This window comes from Staurois parvus, unplaced genomic scaffold (assembly GCF_062004578.1).
Source record: "Staurois parvus isolate SC_StPar_1 unplaced genomic scaffold, SC_StPar_1.0 ptg000818l, whole genome shotgun sequence".
In the NCBI taxonomy this organism is placed as follows: domain Eukaryota; kingdom Metazoa; phylum Chordata; class Amphibia; order Anura; family Ranidae; genus Staurois; species Staurois parvus.
The window spans coordinates 12,712,665-12,729,490 of record NW_028318614.1 but is presented as its reverse complement, the minus strand read 5'-3'; the positions used below and the strand labels follow the sequence as shown (position 1 = coordinate 12,729,490).

At 46.5% G+C, this 16,826-nt stretch overlaps 1 protein-coding gene across 1 annotated transcript in view; it reads left to right on the top strand.

The window, feature by feature from the left end:
* The window catches only part of TH (tyrosine hydroxylase), a 93,304-nt gene that overhangs the window by 12,234 nt on the left and 64,244 nt on the right, over positions 1 to 16,826 (top strand). Inside the window, exon 2 of the mRNA XM_089654951.1 lies at positions 1,018 to 1,221. Coding sequence (XP_089511077.1) covers positions 1,018 to 1,221 — 204 coding nt within the window. The remainder of the gene's footprint in view (positions 1 to 1,017; positions 1,222 to 16,826) is intronic.

Genomic DNA, 16,826 nt, shown 5'->3' with positions numbered 1-16,826 from the left:
TTTTCAATATTTTATTTGTTTTCAGCACACCAAAATACATGGAAATTAGATGAAAATAATCAAACAGCTTTTTAGTCACAGACCTGTGTTATTGAAAAGGGTTTCTTTTTATTGTATTATTTTGTACATACTCTGTTGGATGTTTCATCTGTTGCTGGGATCCAGTACACTTTCACTTTGTGTAAAAAGAGCTGAAGTTGCCCAAACCATGTTTGAAAAGGTTGTGCTTCCTTTTCCCATTATTATATTATTGTTCTGTTCTCTGAAATGTTAGTGTAACTTGGGTGATTTCTGCAATCCGTAAGAGCTTTTGGTGGTTTTAAAGGAGCAACTGGTAACAAAGAGCTACTGAAAGTTACGGAAACTCCTTTCAACTTTCTTGGATCAGTCTTTGTGTCAAAGATGTCCCCCTCGTTAGTCATATTATTTTCCCTTTTTCACAGAAAAAAAACAGACAGGGAAAAGTGAAATGACATATAAAAATATCAGAAAGGATAAACACAAATACAAAGAACATTAAATTAAATAATCAAAACTACCTTATATACACCCTTTAAATAATAAAAAAAAAGTTATGTGTGATGAAACCACTTGTAGTCCAAGAGGCCCTTGTGGCAGGTTGACAATGAACGAGCACCATTGGAAAACAGGGACGGAGCATTGTCACCCTATAACAGGAAGGAGCTTTTAACGTAGGCTACAGATTGGAAATCACATTTGAAATTGTATTCATATGTTAAAGTTTATATGATATTTAAGTGTTTAGGTTTACATTTACTTTGATGGAAAGATGAGCAGTTATTCTACTGTTTCAAGTTTATCTTGATATCATCAGCAGTTTACTAATTGATTTAACCTATCTGGATTTTACTCTTATGGTTTACACATAATGTGAACTTTTACATGCATATTGCATGTAATGCATGTATATTAATGAATCAAATTTTTTTATATCAATTTTTTTTCTTGTTTACTACCTATATTTTATTATTTCCTGTGATTTATTTTCCTTTTCAGTCTCCCCGATTCTTGGGCAGGAGGCAGAGTTTAATAGAAGATGCTCGGAAGGAACGGGAAGCAGCGGCAGCGGCAGCAGAGGCAGCGGAATGCACTGAATCTCTGGTATTCGAGGAGAAAGATGGCAAAGCCATTGTCAACCTACTCTTCTCCCTCAAAGGAAACAAACCTACTTCACTATCCCGCACTCTGAAAGTGTTTGAGGTAAGACGGAGATAGAAGTCAAAGTCAGGCATTATGATTAGGGTAGAGAACAAAAGAAATCCATGGATCACTTCTCCTAAACACTTCTTAAAATGTCAAAGACTTACATAAGGAAGATTTTCCTTTCAGAAGAAAGATCTGCTTCTTAATGCCTCATTGAAGTCTCACATATTTTTATTGCTCTATAGTCCTGTACCCTTGACTATTATATAATTTGTGATCATTTTTCTTTTCAAATGCCTTTATAGCTTTTGCTATTAGTGCAAATTCTATTTCCTGTCCTTGAACTCAGGGTAGCCAACACTCCATAACTTTTTTACTGACAAAATATGGATAATTTATTGACAGAGTACATTTTTAATAACAACCAGAAGTATGACAGAAACTTCTACTGGAAAATTATTATTATTATTATTATTACTACGAGTTTATATAGCGCCAAAGGGTTTGCTCAGCGCTGTACAATAGGGGGGACAATACATGGCACAGTACAACAACAACAAACAACGTACGAGGGGTAAGAGGGCCCTACTCTTACGAGCTTACAATCTAGGAGGGAGGGGGTAAAGGTACAGTAGGAAGTGGCTGAGGGGGATGAAGTGGTGGGAGGAATGAGGGAGGATGGCCGTTAGGTGAGGGTGGGGTAGGCTTCCCTGAAGAGATGGGTTTTGAGGGAGCGCCTGAATGTGAATAGGGAAGGCGACAGTCTGATGGATTGGGGCAGTGAGTTCCAGAGGATGGGGGAGGACCTGGAGAAGTCCTGCAGTCGTGCATGGGAGGAGGAGACCAGGGAGCAGGATAGAAGGAGGTCCTGTGAGGAGCGAAGGGTACGGGTAGGGTGGTACTTGGTGATCAGGTTGGTGAGGTAGTCAGGGGCAGTGTTGTGAACGGCTTTGTAGGTCAGGGTTAGGAGTTTAAATTTGATGCGTTGGGCAATCGGGAGCCAGTGGAGGGAGAGGCAGAGGGGGGTGGCAGAGGTGGAGCGGGTGGTGAGGTGGATGAGTCTGGCAGCTGAGTTCAGGATGGTCTGGAGCGGGGAGAGCCTGCACTTGGGTAGGCCAGTGAGGAGGGAGTTGCAGTAGTCAAGGCGTGAGATGATGAGGGAGTGTACTAGAAGTTTGGTGGTGTCTGGGGTGAGGAAGGAACGTATCTTGGCAATGTTGCGAAGATGGAGCCTGCATGTGTTTGTGAGTGATTTGACATGCGGTTGGAGGGAGAGGTTCGCGTCAAGAATGACGCCAAGGACTTTGGCTTGCGGGGCGGGAGTGATAGTGGAGTTGTTGGTGATGATGGATAGGATGGGGGGGGGGGTGTTGGCAGGGGGAAAGATGAGGAGCTCGGTATTGGAGAGGTTGAGCTTGAGGAAATGTAGCGACATCCAGTCTGAGATGTCATTTAGGAGGTGAGTGATGCGGGCGGAGATAGTGGGGGTGAGGTGAGGGGTGGAGAGGTAGATTTGGGTGTCGTCAGCATAGAGGTGATAGTTGAAGCCGTGAGATTGTATGAGTTTGCCCAGGGAGGAGGTGTAGATGGAGAAGAGAAGGGGTCCAAGGACAGAGCCTTGGGGGACCCCAACAGAGAGGGGGAGGGAGGGGGAGGTGGCACCATTGTAGGTGACACTGAAGGAGCGTCGGGATAGGTAGGATGAGAACCAAGAGAGAGCAGTATCTCCGATGCCAAGGGAGAGTAGTTTATTAAGGAGGAGGGGGTAGTCAACTGTGTCGAAGGCCGCAGAGAGGTCCAGGAGAAGGAGGACAGAGTAGTCGCCCTTGGCTTTGGCGTTGAGTAGGTCGTTAGTGATTTTGAGGAGGGCAGTTTCAGTGGAGTGTAGGGGACGGAAGCCGGACTGTAGAGGGTCAAGGAGGTTATTGTCTGTAAGGTGGGCGCTTAGGCGATCGTAGACTATGCGTTCAAGGAGCTTGGAGGTGAGTGGCAGCAGAGAGATGGGTCTGAGGTTGTTGGGGTCCGCGGGATCCAGGGAGGGCTTTTTGAGGATGGGGGTGATATGCGCGTGCTTTAGGGGGGAGGGGAATACGCCAATAGAGAGGGAGAGATTGAAGATGTGGGTGAGGGAGCGGATGAGGGAAGAGGGGGGTGACCGGAAGAGTTGAGAGGGGATAGGGTCCAGGGGGCAGGTAGTGAGGTGGGCTTTTGAGAGGACTTTGGCGACTTCCTCAGTAGTGACAGGGCTGAGGGAGTGCAGTGCGGGGGGGGTTATGGTGGGCAGGGCATTGGGAGAGGAGGGGGGAAGTGCGGTTGTGAGGGCAGAGGAGGGGGGAGATGAAGGGGTGACCGGGGCGAGGAGGCTAGGTGGGGAGGTAGATTGCAAGTTGACGATGTCCTTACGGATAGCGTCAATCTTGTTGTGGAAATGGGTGGCAATCTCGTGGGCGGTGAGAGAGGTACTGAGTGGAGGAGGGGGGGGGAGAGCAGGGAGTTGAAGGTGGAGAAGAGTCGGCGGGGGCAGGAGGAGAGGGTGTTTATTAGGTTAACAAAGTAGGCCTGCTTGGCGGCGTGGAGGGAGGAGGTGTAGATAAGAAATGCAGATTTGTAGAGGGAGAAAGTATGAGGGGACCTGGTTTTGCGCCACAGTCTCTCCAGTGCGCGACTGCGACGTTTGAGGCGTTTAGTGCTGTCGGTCTGCCATGGTTGAAGCGGTCTAGGTTTGATGATGCGTGTGGTTAGGGGTGCCAGAGAGTCTAGGGCAGTTGACAGTGAGTCATTGTACAAGGTGGTGGCTATGTCAGGACATGACAGTGGGAGGATGCTGTCGTGTAGGCAGTCGGCGGCAGAGTGGAGGGGGGCCGGGTTCAGGTTGCAGAGGTTGCGGCTGGTGATGGTTTGGCGTTTTTGAGGGGGGGAGTTGGGGGAAGGGGAGATGGAGAAGGTGAGGAGGTGGTGGTCGGAGAGAGGGAAGGGGGTGTTCGAGAACTGGTTGAGGGTACAGAGGTGGGAGAAGACAAGGTCCAGGGTGTTCCCTCCGAAGTGGGTGGAGGATTGAGTGTGCTGTGTGAGCGCGAAGGAGGAGGTTAGGTGGAGGAATTGGGAAGTAGCCGGGGTGTTGTCGTTGATGGGGATGTTGAAGTCCCCGAGGATGATGGTCGGTAGCTCAGAGGAGAGGAAGAAGGGGAGCCAGGCGGCGAAAATGAGATAAATGAAATTTATATAATATGTAAATGGTAGCAATACCCATAACAAGTATTTTTCCTGACTTTACAATGAAAAAGTCAAAACAGTACAGTTGATTTACTAAAACTAGAGAGTGCAAAATCTGGTGTAGCTGCATGGTAGCCAATCAGATTCTAACTACAGTGTGTTCAATTAAGCTTGGACAAAAAAAAATGGAAGCTGATTGGATTCTAGGCAGAGATGCATCAGATTTTGCACTCTCCAGTTCAACCCCACAATGGCAAAATGTGAGCATGACTAGGATTAAGAAAAACCCGAGTAACCCTGGAATGGAACAGAAGAACTGATCCTGCAGCTTGGTAGCACATTGTAGAAAATCATGGTCATGGCCAGAATGTCTAACAGTGGAAGTGGCTCAATTAACCACAACCTGTGGCTTGTCACTCTATATATTGCATGTCTATGACATAGTCCTTGTATCCACAAAATACTCCTAATGACTATGCCACAGTGACAGTCTCACAGGAAGGGGTGTACAGTGTACAGAATGCCCACTGACCAATCATGCCCCCTCCAGGGCAAAGGCTGGTCTCCACTATGCTCAGGCAGCCGCATGGCAGCAAGAGGCCAGAATATAGAGCTGCATGCTCTGTTTCAAATCTCCCATCTGAATGTTCAGACAACTCTTTTCACAGCCCTCTATTCACAATGAACTACTTTGTCCACATTTTCTACTGATGTCAGCCATGAAGGGCCACCTATGTGCCTCCTCCTGCCTATCACAGCTCTCAGGTAGGTATAAGAAACCTTTGGATTGCCAAGGTGTCATGGGACTACAAGTCCCAGTGTGCCTCTTTGTATGTATGTGCTCCCCCTAACACTAGGTATGGAAAACCTTTGGCTTTTCACTTGTGATGGCACTACAGGTCCTATCGTGCCCACTTAAAGCCATGCAGACTTTCCTGGATGTCCTAGTCCATGCCACCACTATTTCCAGTCAGTGTGGCATTCCTACAGCTGGGTCCCCAGCCAGAGGCACTCACCTGTGTCCTGCAAGGGGACAGCCCCTCCTTCGGAGGTCATGGTACTAATGCAGTGGTGCTCATTTCTTACACTTCCAGTGCACAAACATCCCGCACTGATGATTGGAGAACTCCGGGCACTCTCCTGCTACCCTCAAGCTTCTCACAGTATGGCCCTCACCTACAGCTGGCTGGCAGTGTTGGCATGCATTGCACACCGGGGGCAAAAGTGTGGGGTGGGCACAGAGGATAGGATGGAGCAGATCCGGTCTTCATCATGTTCATGCAGGTAACGTTGCTGTTCATTAAAGGAAAGGACCACTTACAGTGTGAACACATACAGAAGTGAAAGCCACAGCCAGCCACTGTATTTCTACAGACAGTTTCTCCTGTCTACGGTCTGTTATAGATGGGAAAAATCAGGGTATTTTTTTACAAACTGTCCATGAAAGTACAAATGGTTGGCAACCCTGCTCATACTGCAGTCACCTGTACTGCCAGAGCTAAGTAATAGCCAAAGTCCTCATCTAGGGCTGCCTCTAAGGGGTGCCACCGGTCCCCCTGTATGGGATCTGGGCCCCATCAGTTCAACATGGGGGCCCAGGCAGCTGAGAAGCAGAAAGAAGGAGAATCTGGACAGGAAGGGAGGCAGGGGCTGCATTCACTGGAACTGATCCCATGTAGTTCCCCCCTGCAGCAGCTGAAAACCGGCTTCTCCTCCTCTCCCTCCCGCTGCTTTCAGCTGCTGTAAGGAGGAACTACAGGGAATCGGTTCCAGTGAATGCCACCCCTGCCACCCCTTCTGACCTGGTTCCCCTTCCTTTTGCTGCCTGGGCCCCCTGTGTGCTCCCCTGGTCGCTTCAGAATGGAAATTTACCGGCCCCTTCCTTTTCCTGAATGATTGGCACTGATCACTCACTATGCTTCAGTTTGGAGAGAGAGAGAGAGAGAGAGAGAGAGAGAGAGAGAGAGAGAGAGAGAGAGAGAGAGAGAGAGAGAGAGAGAGAGAGAGAGAGAGAGAGAGAGAGAGAGAGAGAGAGAGAGAGAGAGAGAGAGAGAGAGAGAGAGAGAGAGAGAGAGAGAGAGAGAGAGAGAGAGAGAGAGAGAGAGAGAGATCAGTGTCCTCAATCACTTTCTCTATCTTAAAAGTGAGACATGATGGGTCTGTTTAGATCTCAGACATTTTAACAAAGTCCCCCAGCAGGGCTGTTAAGTAAAAACATTGCAAAAAAAATTAAAAAATTAAATAAAATTGTAAAATAAAAACTAAAAACCACATAATGAAGGGCTCATTCACACAGTTTCTCTGGCCCATACAGTGTGAATGAGGTTTGTTTGTGCAACTGGAGCCGCTTGTTACTCTATGGGGCATCAAAGTCCCCTTTGCCCACTAATTACAGCCCCCTCCTGTAACAGCTGTTCCATCCAATCATCAATCACAGCAGCGTTCTCTGTCAATCAGTCTGCCCCTGCTCCCCCTATCAGTCAGTGTCTCCCCCCAGCTATATATGCCCCAAGTATTCCCCCATGTTAGCCACAAATTCCCCCAGTATGCTCCCACTTCAGCTACAAATCCCCACAATGTACCCCACATCAGCTACAATCTCCCCCAGTGTACCCCACATCAGCTAGAATCTCCCCCAGTGTACCCCCAATCAGCTACAAATCCCTTCAGTGTGTCCACCATCAGCTACAAATTCCTCCATTGTACCCCCACTTTAGCTACAAACATCCCCTGTGTACCTCCACATCAACTACAAACCTCCCTCCAGTGCATCTCCACATCAACTACAAAATCTCCTTCTCCAGGCACACACAGAACACAACCCTTTTCATATTTACAGGTGAGCTAGTCTGTGCCCTGCTGCTGGCTGTGTATTAAGATTACAGCTGAGTGATGGAGGGGTCCTGCAATCAGGTACATTGCAGTGCCTTTTACCTCTACTCCCATGCAACCGATGCATTGGCAGACATGTATACCTATTTAACTGTGTCCAATAGGCAGATTCAGTCCAGGACAGGACTCAGTGGGCCACATAGAGAGTGTCAGTTGGCCATGTGCTGGGCACCAGGGCTTTAGAGTGTCACTTGAGTGGGGCTGCTGACATCGCATCCAATATGGCAGCACCTAGCAATGGTTTCAGGGCTTTAAGATGTCTACACAACAGGTATATTGTATTGGCTTTTATAAGTCAATAACATTGCTAAAATACTTTAGATGCAAATATAATCTTATGAAAGAATAGCTGTTGAAATGAATGGTCGTGAGACAGGATCTCTTTAATTATCATTAATAAATAGTAAATGTAATGTGATTAATGATGATGATAATAGTATGAAAACGTGCAAGCAGCCCCCAGTGCATTGACTGGGAAAGATATTGGGGGAGATTTACTAAAGCTGAAGCACTCAGAATCTGGTGCAGCTGTGCATGGTAGCCAATTGGCTTCTAATTTCAGCTTGTTCAATTACGCTTTGGCAATAAAACCTGATTGGTTTCTATGCAGAAGTGCACAAGATTCTGAGAGAACCAGCTTTAGTAAATAACCCCCATTGCGTAGTACTGAAAGGAATTTTTGGCACTAGTGCACAGTGCAAATATCAACTTCATTTCTTCTGCAATTTTTTTTCATAGACATTGTGTAACGCGATTGTGGGAAGCAGGTGGGGGAAGGTGCAGGAGCTTTCAAGAAACCATATGGGGCAGCATGAAGCAACCCATCAAAGGTCATCCAGAACTGAAAATGGTGCAAACTTTTTTTGCAGATTTGAATAAAGGGTTCTTTAAATCTGCCATTAGCACACCAGCTCCCAAGCTACTTCTATTGTGGACACCAGTACTGACTATTGTTTATAACATCCTCTGGTAGATGTCCTCTGGTAGATGTCCCTAGCTCTGCTTGGAGTAACCAAATGAACAATACTTTGAATTCCTATAGATTTTTTATTTGACTCTCTCTTAGACCTATTACAAATAGATTTCTCTGGTCGGGTGAACATCCACTCCTTGGGATCCCCATCTTTGTAGTGAGCAGGCCAACTGGGTCAGGTAATGACATTGTCCACGTTTTGATAGCCTGTGAAAATCCATGTCCAGTGCCCAGGGGCGTATTCACCACAAGGCAAACAAGGCATTTGCCTAGGGCAGCATTTTTAGGGGGGGACAGCGGAAAAAGAGACACAAGAAGGGACACGTGTGGCATAAGGACCAGGTGGGTTCCACGGGAGGCTGTGGGCTGCTTGACTGTGTATGCAGAGCCCAACTCTTGTTCCCGGGGTTGTCTGGAGCTGTGAATGTGTTTCTCTCTCTCGCCAAGTGGGGGGGGGGGCAGCATGGTAGTGGGTGTACGGGGGGCGGTGGAAGGCTCTTTCAGCCGGGGGGGTGGAGGTTAGATGGTGTGGTCGGTGTCAGACTCTCTTCGTGGTGTATGGGGGGGGGGCATTTTTGTGTTGCCTAGGGCTGCACAAAACTTAAATACGCCACTGCCAGGGCCCCTCTACCACTATCTCTTGGACTTTACCTATTAGGCAGCCAATGATAATGCAAATCCAGCACATATGCATGTGACACAGCTCCCAGCATGTCCATGGTGCAAACAACAATACACGTGTACCACAGGCAGAGTACAAAAAAAAACAAGTCCTAGTAGTAGGAGAAAACTAATTTCTGGCAGAAGAGACATGCCTTAGTCCTCATCTTTAAAAAAAAAAACCCTCTAATTTCAAGAGATTATTATTATTTTCCCCAACAGGTGTTTTTAAGTTTTATACAGCATTTCGGCATGGAATAGGAGGGCACACTTAAAGCCGATCTTCACACTTGGGAGAGACTTTGCTCTCCTCCACCCCTTCTACCCTCTGCTGGCAGAATACGGATGCCTTTTTTTTCTTAGTTTTTTTTTTTTTTCATTAAAAATTTGCAGTCCCACCCTCCTCTTGCAGATCATTTGCCTAGCTGAATAACTTGCACTGCTCTCCCTTTGCCTCGTGGGATATGCATGTCACATATCCCCGGAGGTATAGAGCCTAGCACCACACAATCAAAAAGCACACCAGCTAAATCAGTTGGTGGGCCTCTTGATGATGTCACAATCAACCTGGTGGCACAGGATTGAGAGGTGGCAGAATGCAAGAGGATTTCAGTGGGAAAACAGTATTTCCTATGGGTAGGTGAGTATCAGTAATGTGCCACCCAGACCACCTGGTAAACCAAGGAAGGGGGGGGGGGGGGAGGGGGAGGCAACCAAAGATCTGCTTTAAAAACAGACCAGTTCTGTTTTAACATTTGTTGATAAGTATTTTTATCCAGTTGACTACTAGCCTCTAATAACCCTTTGGTACTAGACCATTTTTCAGTTTTCAGTTTTGTGTTGCTATGGCTATTTGTAGTGATTTTTATAGCACTAAGATGAAGTAACATTTTAGTTATATGTGTGGTTTTTGGAAGTTAGGTCTTCTTCATATGCAAATTAACCAGTTGTACTGCTTCAAGAGCATTTAGTTTGACTGATTTGTTTTGTGACAGGGATAGGTTCATTTTGGTGGGATTTTTGTTAACCACTGTTTTTTGTATTTTTTACTATATGAAGAAAAAAAAGACATTATGAAAAACAACCTGTATCCCTTACTTTTTAACTTTTTTTTTTATAAAACATACAAATTGCAGCACTATGTGAAAATTGCAGCCTGTTGGAAAGTAGACACCCCAAGGTGATATTTTTTTACCACAATTGTTTGGAAATGAACAAACTTGCTGGTTTTGAAGTGGTTAAAACATAGAGCTTGGTAATGGTGCACTAGATCGAGTGCATCAGTAATGTATAGCTCATACACAGGGGGAGGAGGCAGTGAATGGGGTTAATGTACAGGTAGTGAAAGTCTGAATCTGATTAGTGTCTATGGAGAAATAGCATCTGTCCTTAGTGAGATTTCAACGACACATTTAAGTGATTCTAAAGCCAAAATGTTTTATTATCTTAATGCTTTCCCTGTGTTAGGGTAAAAAACTTTTGCCTTTTGCTGTGCCGCCACTCCCCCCACTAAACACTTACCTTAGTCCTGTATCGATCCAGCGCTGTGGCCATCTACAGTTCCTCTGCTCTGTATTTCTCTTCTTACAGGATGCTTGTGTAGCAGCAGGAGCCATTGGCCCCTGCTGCTGTCAATCAAATCCTGGGAGCAGGAAGAAGGGGGCAGGGCCAAGCCACACTGTGTGTGTCTACATACTGTACATACACAGCCTGTCTTGAGAGTGAGCCCACATGTCTGCTTCAAACTGCTTGCTATGGGGCAGAAACAGGAGAGGAGGAGCCAAGAGAGCTGGAGGGGGACCCCAGAAGAAGAGGTTCAGGGTCGCTATGTGCAATACCACTGCACAGAGGAGGTGAGCATAACATGTTTGTTATGTTTAAAAATTGCCGATATAACTGCTTTAATATAATTACATTCCTTTTAGGGCTTGTTTACACTTGCGATGGGGGGGGGGGGGGTAGGCAGTAGTAAAACCCAATGGTTTAGCCATGTTTTTACCAGCCTTCAATTTCTCCCCCTTTTTCTGCAGAGGCATCAACAAGGGCTATACACAAGCCACAGCTGTGGCGGCAGGAATTGTACCCCCTGTGAGCCCTCTGAGCATGACTCACTTATGTGAATGGGGCCATGCTGCAGCACCCAGCACAGCAGTTACCCGGTATCTAGGGGTTAAAGCAGGTGGTGAGAAGATTATATAATGCCTCCTCACTGTCCATCTAAAGTTCTCTGAAGAATGATCCAAATGCAGAGCGTTCTTCACAGAGCAAAGCAAGTGTATATGAGCCCTTAAAGATCAATTCCAGGAAAGGTTTTTTATAGTTACATTGGTTCAGCTTGGACCAATGTCACTATATATATATATATATATATATACGCACACACACACACTATACCTGACCGATGCTCCTGGAAATGAGAAATCACTACACCACTACTCCAGTGATCTCCACTTGCTTTCAGGTCCGGTGCTGAGCTGCTGCCCTAATGCATTCTGAACACAGGAGGTCAGCTGCTCATGACTATTGCACCAGAGATAGGCTTGTCCACTCCCCATTACCACCATGACTGTTCCGTACAACCCCCCTTTCCCCTTAACCAATTATACTTACAAAACACATGACACCAATTTTGGAGTAAATAGCCAACATGGCCTTTTATTAACAACACAAATTTAAACACACCAACCATTACTTATAACAGAAACCCAAAGAATTGTTGTTGGTCTTCGAAGGCACCCCCCAAACAATCCGAAATGCACCTGTGGACAACCATATACACTAGGCCTCCAGCCGCAACCAACCAGCTCGGAGACAACCATACCGTCCGCAGTGCAGCACCACCACCTTCCAGTTAAACCTTGGTTAACTGGGAATGTCCCCGGGCATCCCATACCACCGATGGGTTCCACACCATTGTTTTTACCTTCCAAGATAAGAACCGCCTCCAAAGACCAACAATCGCCTAGAAACCAACATAACCCCCCTTCACCTGGAGGGACCCAATACTCACCAAAAAGAGGGAGGGCGAGAGTGAAGCTCACACTCCTGACTTCCAGCTCAACTGACGCCCCCTCACTGAAACCCCCCACCCTAAAGTGCAGGAAACCCCACCTACTCTCAAACTTCCACCAACCAAATACCCCCACTATCAAAACAAACCCCTTGGATCTGCCTTAACCCTTTCTGTTCCTCCTTCCCCACTCTGGGCCTAGTCATGTATGCCCTGCGCCATTTCTTCTTTCTTTTTTGCTACGGGCATTTCTATACAGGCACCATTTAGGCTGGAATCACACATGTACAGTGCGGTTTTGAAGGTCTCTTTTCACATGCAAATTACAAAGCAGTTGTTCAGCAGTTTAGGGCCAGTTCAGATGCAGTAAAGGATTTGAAGAGAGAAAAACGTGCTGAAATTGTGTTCATAAACTGATGACATTCAGTACGATTCAGAAGCGGTTCCCATAGAAGTCAATGAGCCTGAGTTCAAACCTGAACCGGACTGCACTGCTCAGAAAAGTGACAAGACTCTTTTAATCCGCACCAAACATATGCGAACAGGCACAAAAGAAAGCAATATTCTTTCACATGTCATGAGAATTGGATGCGGCTCATAACACATCCAATTTGCATTTATGTGAACTGGCTATTAGAAAATACTTTGCTTTTTTTAAAAGAGTGCAAATCATTTTGTGATTGGATGAGATGGAGAGTGTGATGTCATCACACCGCCTCTCCTCCTCATCCAAACAGAGATTACTTTGCATTTATGGTGCCTGTGCCAAGTGGCCGACCTCTTGTGCTCAGAATGCAGAAGGGCAGCAGCTCAGTGAGGGACACGGTGTCAGGAGTGTCTAGCGCTCTTGCTCCATCATGGCTCCCAGTCTCTTTCCAGCATCTTGGTTTTGACTTTGATGCATCTATGTCTGTCTGTCCACCTGCAGGGTGATTAATATGGCCAGTCTCTGGGTGGATCCCAAACCTGGTGTAAACCTGCCAAGCCTGCAGTCTCATGCTTGTGATAGTGCTGGTTACATATGCTGCAAGCTCTGTTTGTCTGCCCTGCTCTGCTAATTTGGATTTCCTCATTGACAACCTCTGGTCAGATGTAGCCTATTCTATGAACTCTGCCTGCCTTTTGACTATGGATCTACGGCCGTCATCGCTGCTACTGATGAATTCCAATAGGGAAGAGGGCAGGAGAAATGGAAGGAAGGACTCCTCATCTGAATGTACCGGCTTGTCTCTGCTGAACTCAGAGAAGGGAGGAGGGCGGGAAACATTGCAGGTCTACAGGGGAGCAGGGGCGGGGAGCCAACCTACCATGTGGGTCACTCGCTTTTTATCAGGAAGAGATGGGAGCTCCTGCCATCAGTGGAAACCTTCTATGCCTCCCGTCCTCCTCTCTGCTCTGAGTTCAGCAGCGGCAAGTTGGTACAAGTTGTGATGAGGGGGGTGCTGTGATATGAGGGGCTGTGAAGTGCGAAGGGGAAGCTGTGATATGGGGGGCTGTGAAGTGAGAGGGGGGGAGCTGTGTTATGGGGACTGAGAAGTGAGAGGGGGGAGCTGTGAAATGGGGGGGCTTTTAGAGGGGGAGCTGTGATATGGGGGGCTCTGACATGAGGGGGGAGCTGTGAAATGGGGGGCTGTGATAGGAGGGAGTTGTGATATGAGAGGGGGGAGCTGTAATACTGGGGGGTTGTGATGTGAGAAGGAGAGCTGTGATATGGGGGGCTGTGGCGTGAAGGGGGGGAGCTGTGAAATGGGAGTCTGTGATAGGAGGGAGTTGTGATGTGAGAGGGGGGAGCTATAATACTGGAGGGCTGTGATGTGAGAAGGAGAGCTGTGATATGGGGGGCTGTGATGTGAGGAGAGCTGTGATATGGGGGGCTCTGACATGAGGGTGGAGCTGTGATATGGGGGGCTGTGATAGGAGGGAGTTGTGATATGAGAGGGGGGAGCTGTAATACTGGGGGGCTGTGATGTGAGAAGGAGAGCTGTGATATGGGGGGCTGTGGCGTGAAGGGGGGGGAGCTGTGAAATGGGAGTCTGTGATAGGCGGGAGTTGTGATGTGAGAGGGGGGAGCTATAATACTGGGGGGCTGTGATGTGAGAAGGAGAGCTGTCATATGGGGGGCTGTGATGTGAGGAGAGCTGTGATATGGGGGGCTGTGATGTTAGAGGGGGAGCTGTGATATGAAGGGTCTGTGATATCAGGAGAGGGGAGCTGTGATATGGGGGATTATGATTGCAAGGGGGACTGTGATATCAAGGAAAGACAGTGATGTGAAGGGGGGCTGTGATGTAAGCTGGGCTGCACTGTTGGGGGGCTCTGATGTGAAAAGGAGTTGTGATGTACGGGGGGCTGAGATGGGAAAGGGGGGGTTGAGGACATTAATGTAAAGGGGGCTGTGATGTGAAAGACCTGAGTCCATAGAAGAAAAATGAGTTTCGGACCTCTGCAGAAAGAAAATATTACCAACCGGACCGCCGTGAATTTTAATTCAGTGCTCCTGCTATAGGGGAAGAACACAGAAGCTAGCTATAGTATCTGACCACCTGCATCAGGGTTAAGCATGACACCCGGAAGCAAAGGGAGATCACTGGAGTAGTCGTATCTACTTCAGTGATTTCCAGATTCCTGGGGCATCAGCCAGGTATGGTATATAGAAAGTTACATTGGTTCAAGCTGTACTAATGTAACTAGTGTAATATATCCATACCTGGGATTCTTCTTTAACCTCTTGGCGCTGGCCGAAAGCGCAAATGTGCGGCCTCCCGGCATCTGGGCCTAGACGCTGAGCGGCCTCACATTTGCGTTCTATTAAAAAAACCATATGTGCTGAGAGCGTGCACCCTGTGCGCTCCTGCCACATGTTCGGTACTCACGGAAAGGTCCCGATGTCCTCTTTCGATTGGGACCTTTCCTGATCATGTGACCGCCGTGACAGCGAATCACGGCGGTCACATGACCCTAAAACCCTGCCCCGTCTCCAGGCTTCTAGAACCCTTAAAGGGCTGGGAGGCGCCGGCGCCAAGGGGTTAAAAAGAGTCTGTGAAGATAAAAGAAAAATTAACTGCCTTTCTCATAGGGGGGCAGTCTCTGGCGCTGTCATCTTGATCCTGATTTCACTAACTAGTGAGTCTTCGAGAATGATTCCAATTTTTGGGATAAGTACGTTAGATGTTCGTTTCCAGATTTTACTGGCTCCATGCTTGTTCCAGGTATGTGAATCATAAGGTAGTGAAGGCAGGATCACTCCCAGCACCTGAACCTTTAGAAACAATATTTCTATTCTTTCTATTTTTCCAATATACAGGTAGACCACAGTACAAGTATTCATACTGGGGATAGTAATTTGCCGGAATGTGCTTCATTAACTGCAGCGTTCAGTATAACAGTAGAAGAACTGCCTGTGATTCAAGATGATTTGAATGGCTTTGGCAATATGTTTAAGATACAAATCACATTCGCCAGTATAGACTTCAGACTCCTAAAATAAAAAGTGATACTTTATTCCTCAGGCAGGAGGATGTGACTCATGCCTGCATTATGTCATGGTACGGACATCCTGCCTGGTCTATAGGGTTATGTCATGAAGTCACGGTGACCTTGGTAAAATGACATTTTCAGAGATGCCGTAAGTCTGAAGGTTTTAATTATGTTGGGGAGTTTGTCTTTTTTACAAAGACACAGACAAACATGAATTAATTGTTTCTGGCACACCCTTACATGAAAGGAAGAAAACACACACAGATGCTCTTTGCCAATATGACTATTTCTTTTCTTTTACCAAAACTCAGATTCTACTAGTATGTATAAAGGCTTACTAGCAGTATTTCATCTTAAAGATACCCGCACATTGAACCCACCAACGTTGTATGTCTGCTGAGGTCTCAATAATTTAACAATTTAAAGCAGTATTAGTGCCCGGTCATACCGGTGCGATTTCAGGTGCAATGTGGGAATTGAAATTAACCTGAAATCGCATCTAATGAATGTGAATGTCGGTGTCTTAACATTTGCAGTTTGCTGCAGCGCGATTTCTAAAGTAGTTCTTGCATTACTTTTTCTGCAGTTTTGTTGCAATTTCACATACATAGAATATAATGGAAATCGCACTGCAATAAATTTTTGAAAATCTTCACAAGTAGCAATAAACTCTTCAGAAATCGCACCTGAAATCACCTTGAAATTGCACACAAATCGTGCGATTTTAAATCGCAGTGGTGTGACTGGTGACTAAAACTCAAAAGAAAACATATCTTATATTGCTGCTTAGCAATTCTTAGATGTCATGGCTGCATTTGTTTTCTTTTTTATGCTTTCTGTCTTCTGTTTTCATCTGGGGATCCAGCCAGTAAGTCTGCTGGGATAACAAATATGTCTATACTTACCTACTGCATGCAGTGGTTTTGGTTTTGCACAGAGCAGCCTGGATCTTCCTCTTCTTGGGTCCCCCACAGGCTCTTCTGGCCCTTCCCTCCTGTTGGGTGCCCCCACAGCAAGCAGCTTGCTATGGGGGCACCCACTGCTCCTCGTGTCTATTCACACACAGCCGTGGTTTAACCCCACCCCCTCTCTCTCCTCATTGGCTGACTGGTTGTGATTGACAGTAGCGGGAGCCATTGAGGAGGCAGAGACACAGGACAGCCGAGGCTTTCATTCACATCGCTGGATCGCAATGAAGCTTGGGTAAGTATTGAGGGGGCTGGGGGCACTGCTGCACATAGAATGTTTTTTACCTTTGAGCATAGAATGCAGGAAGGTAAAAAACCTTCACCCTTTACAACCACTTTAAGTATTTACCAAAAGAAAGTTAGAAATGTTCAATAAATGTTATTAAATTATAATTAAATTAATAATTATTAATTAATCATATCAATGTGACATTTTCTGTTTACCAGGACATGTGCAGTGTATTGGCCT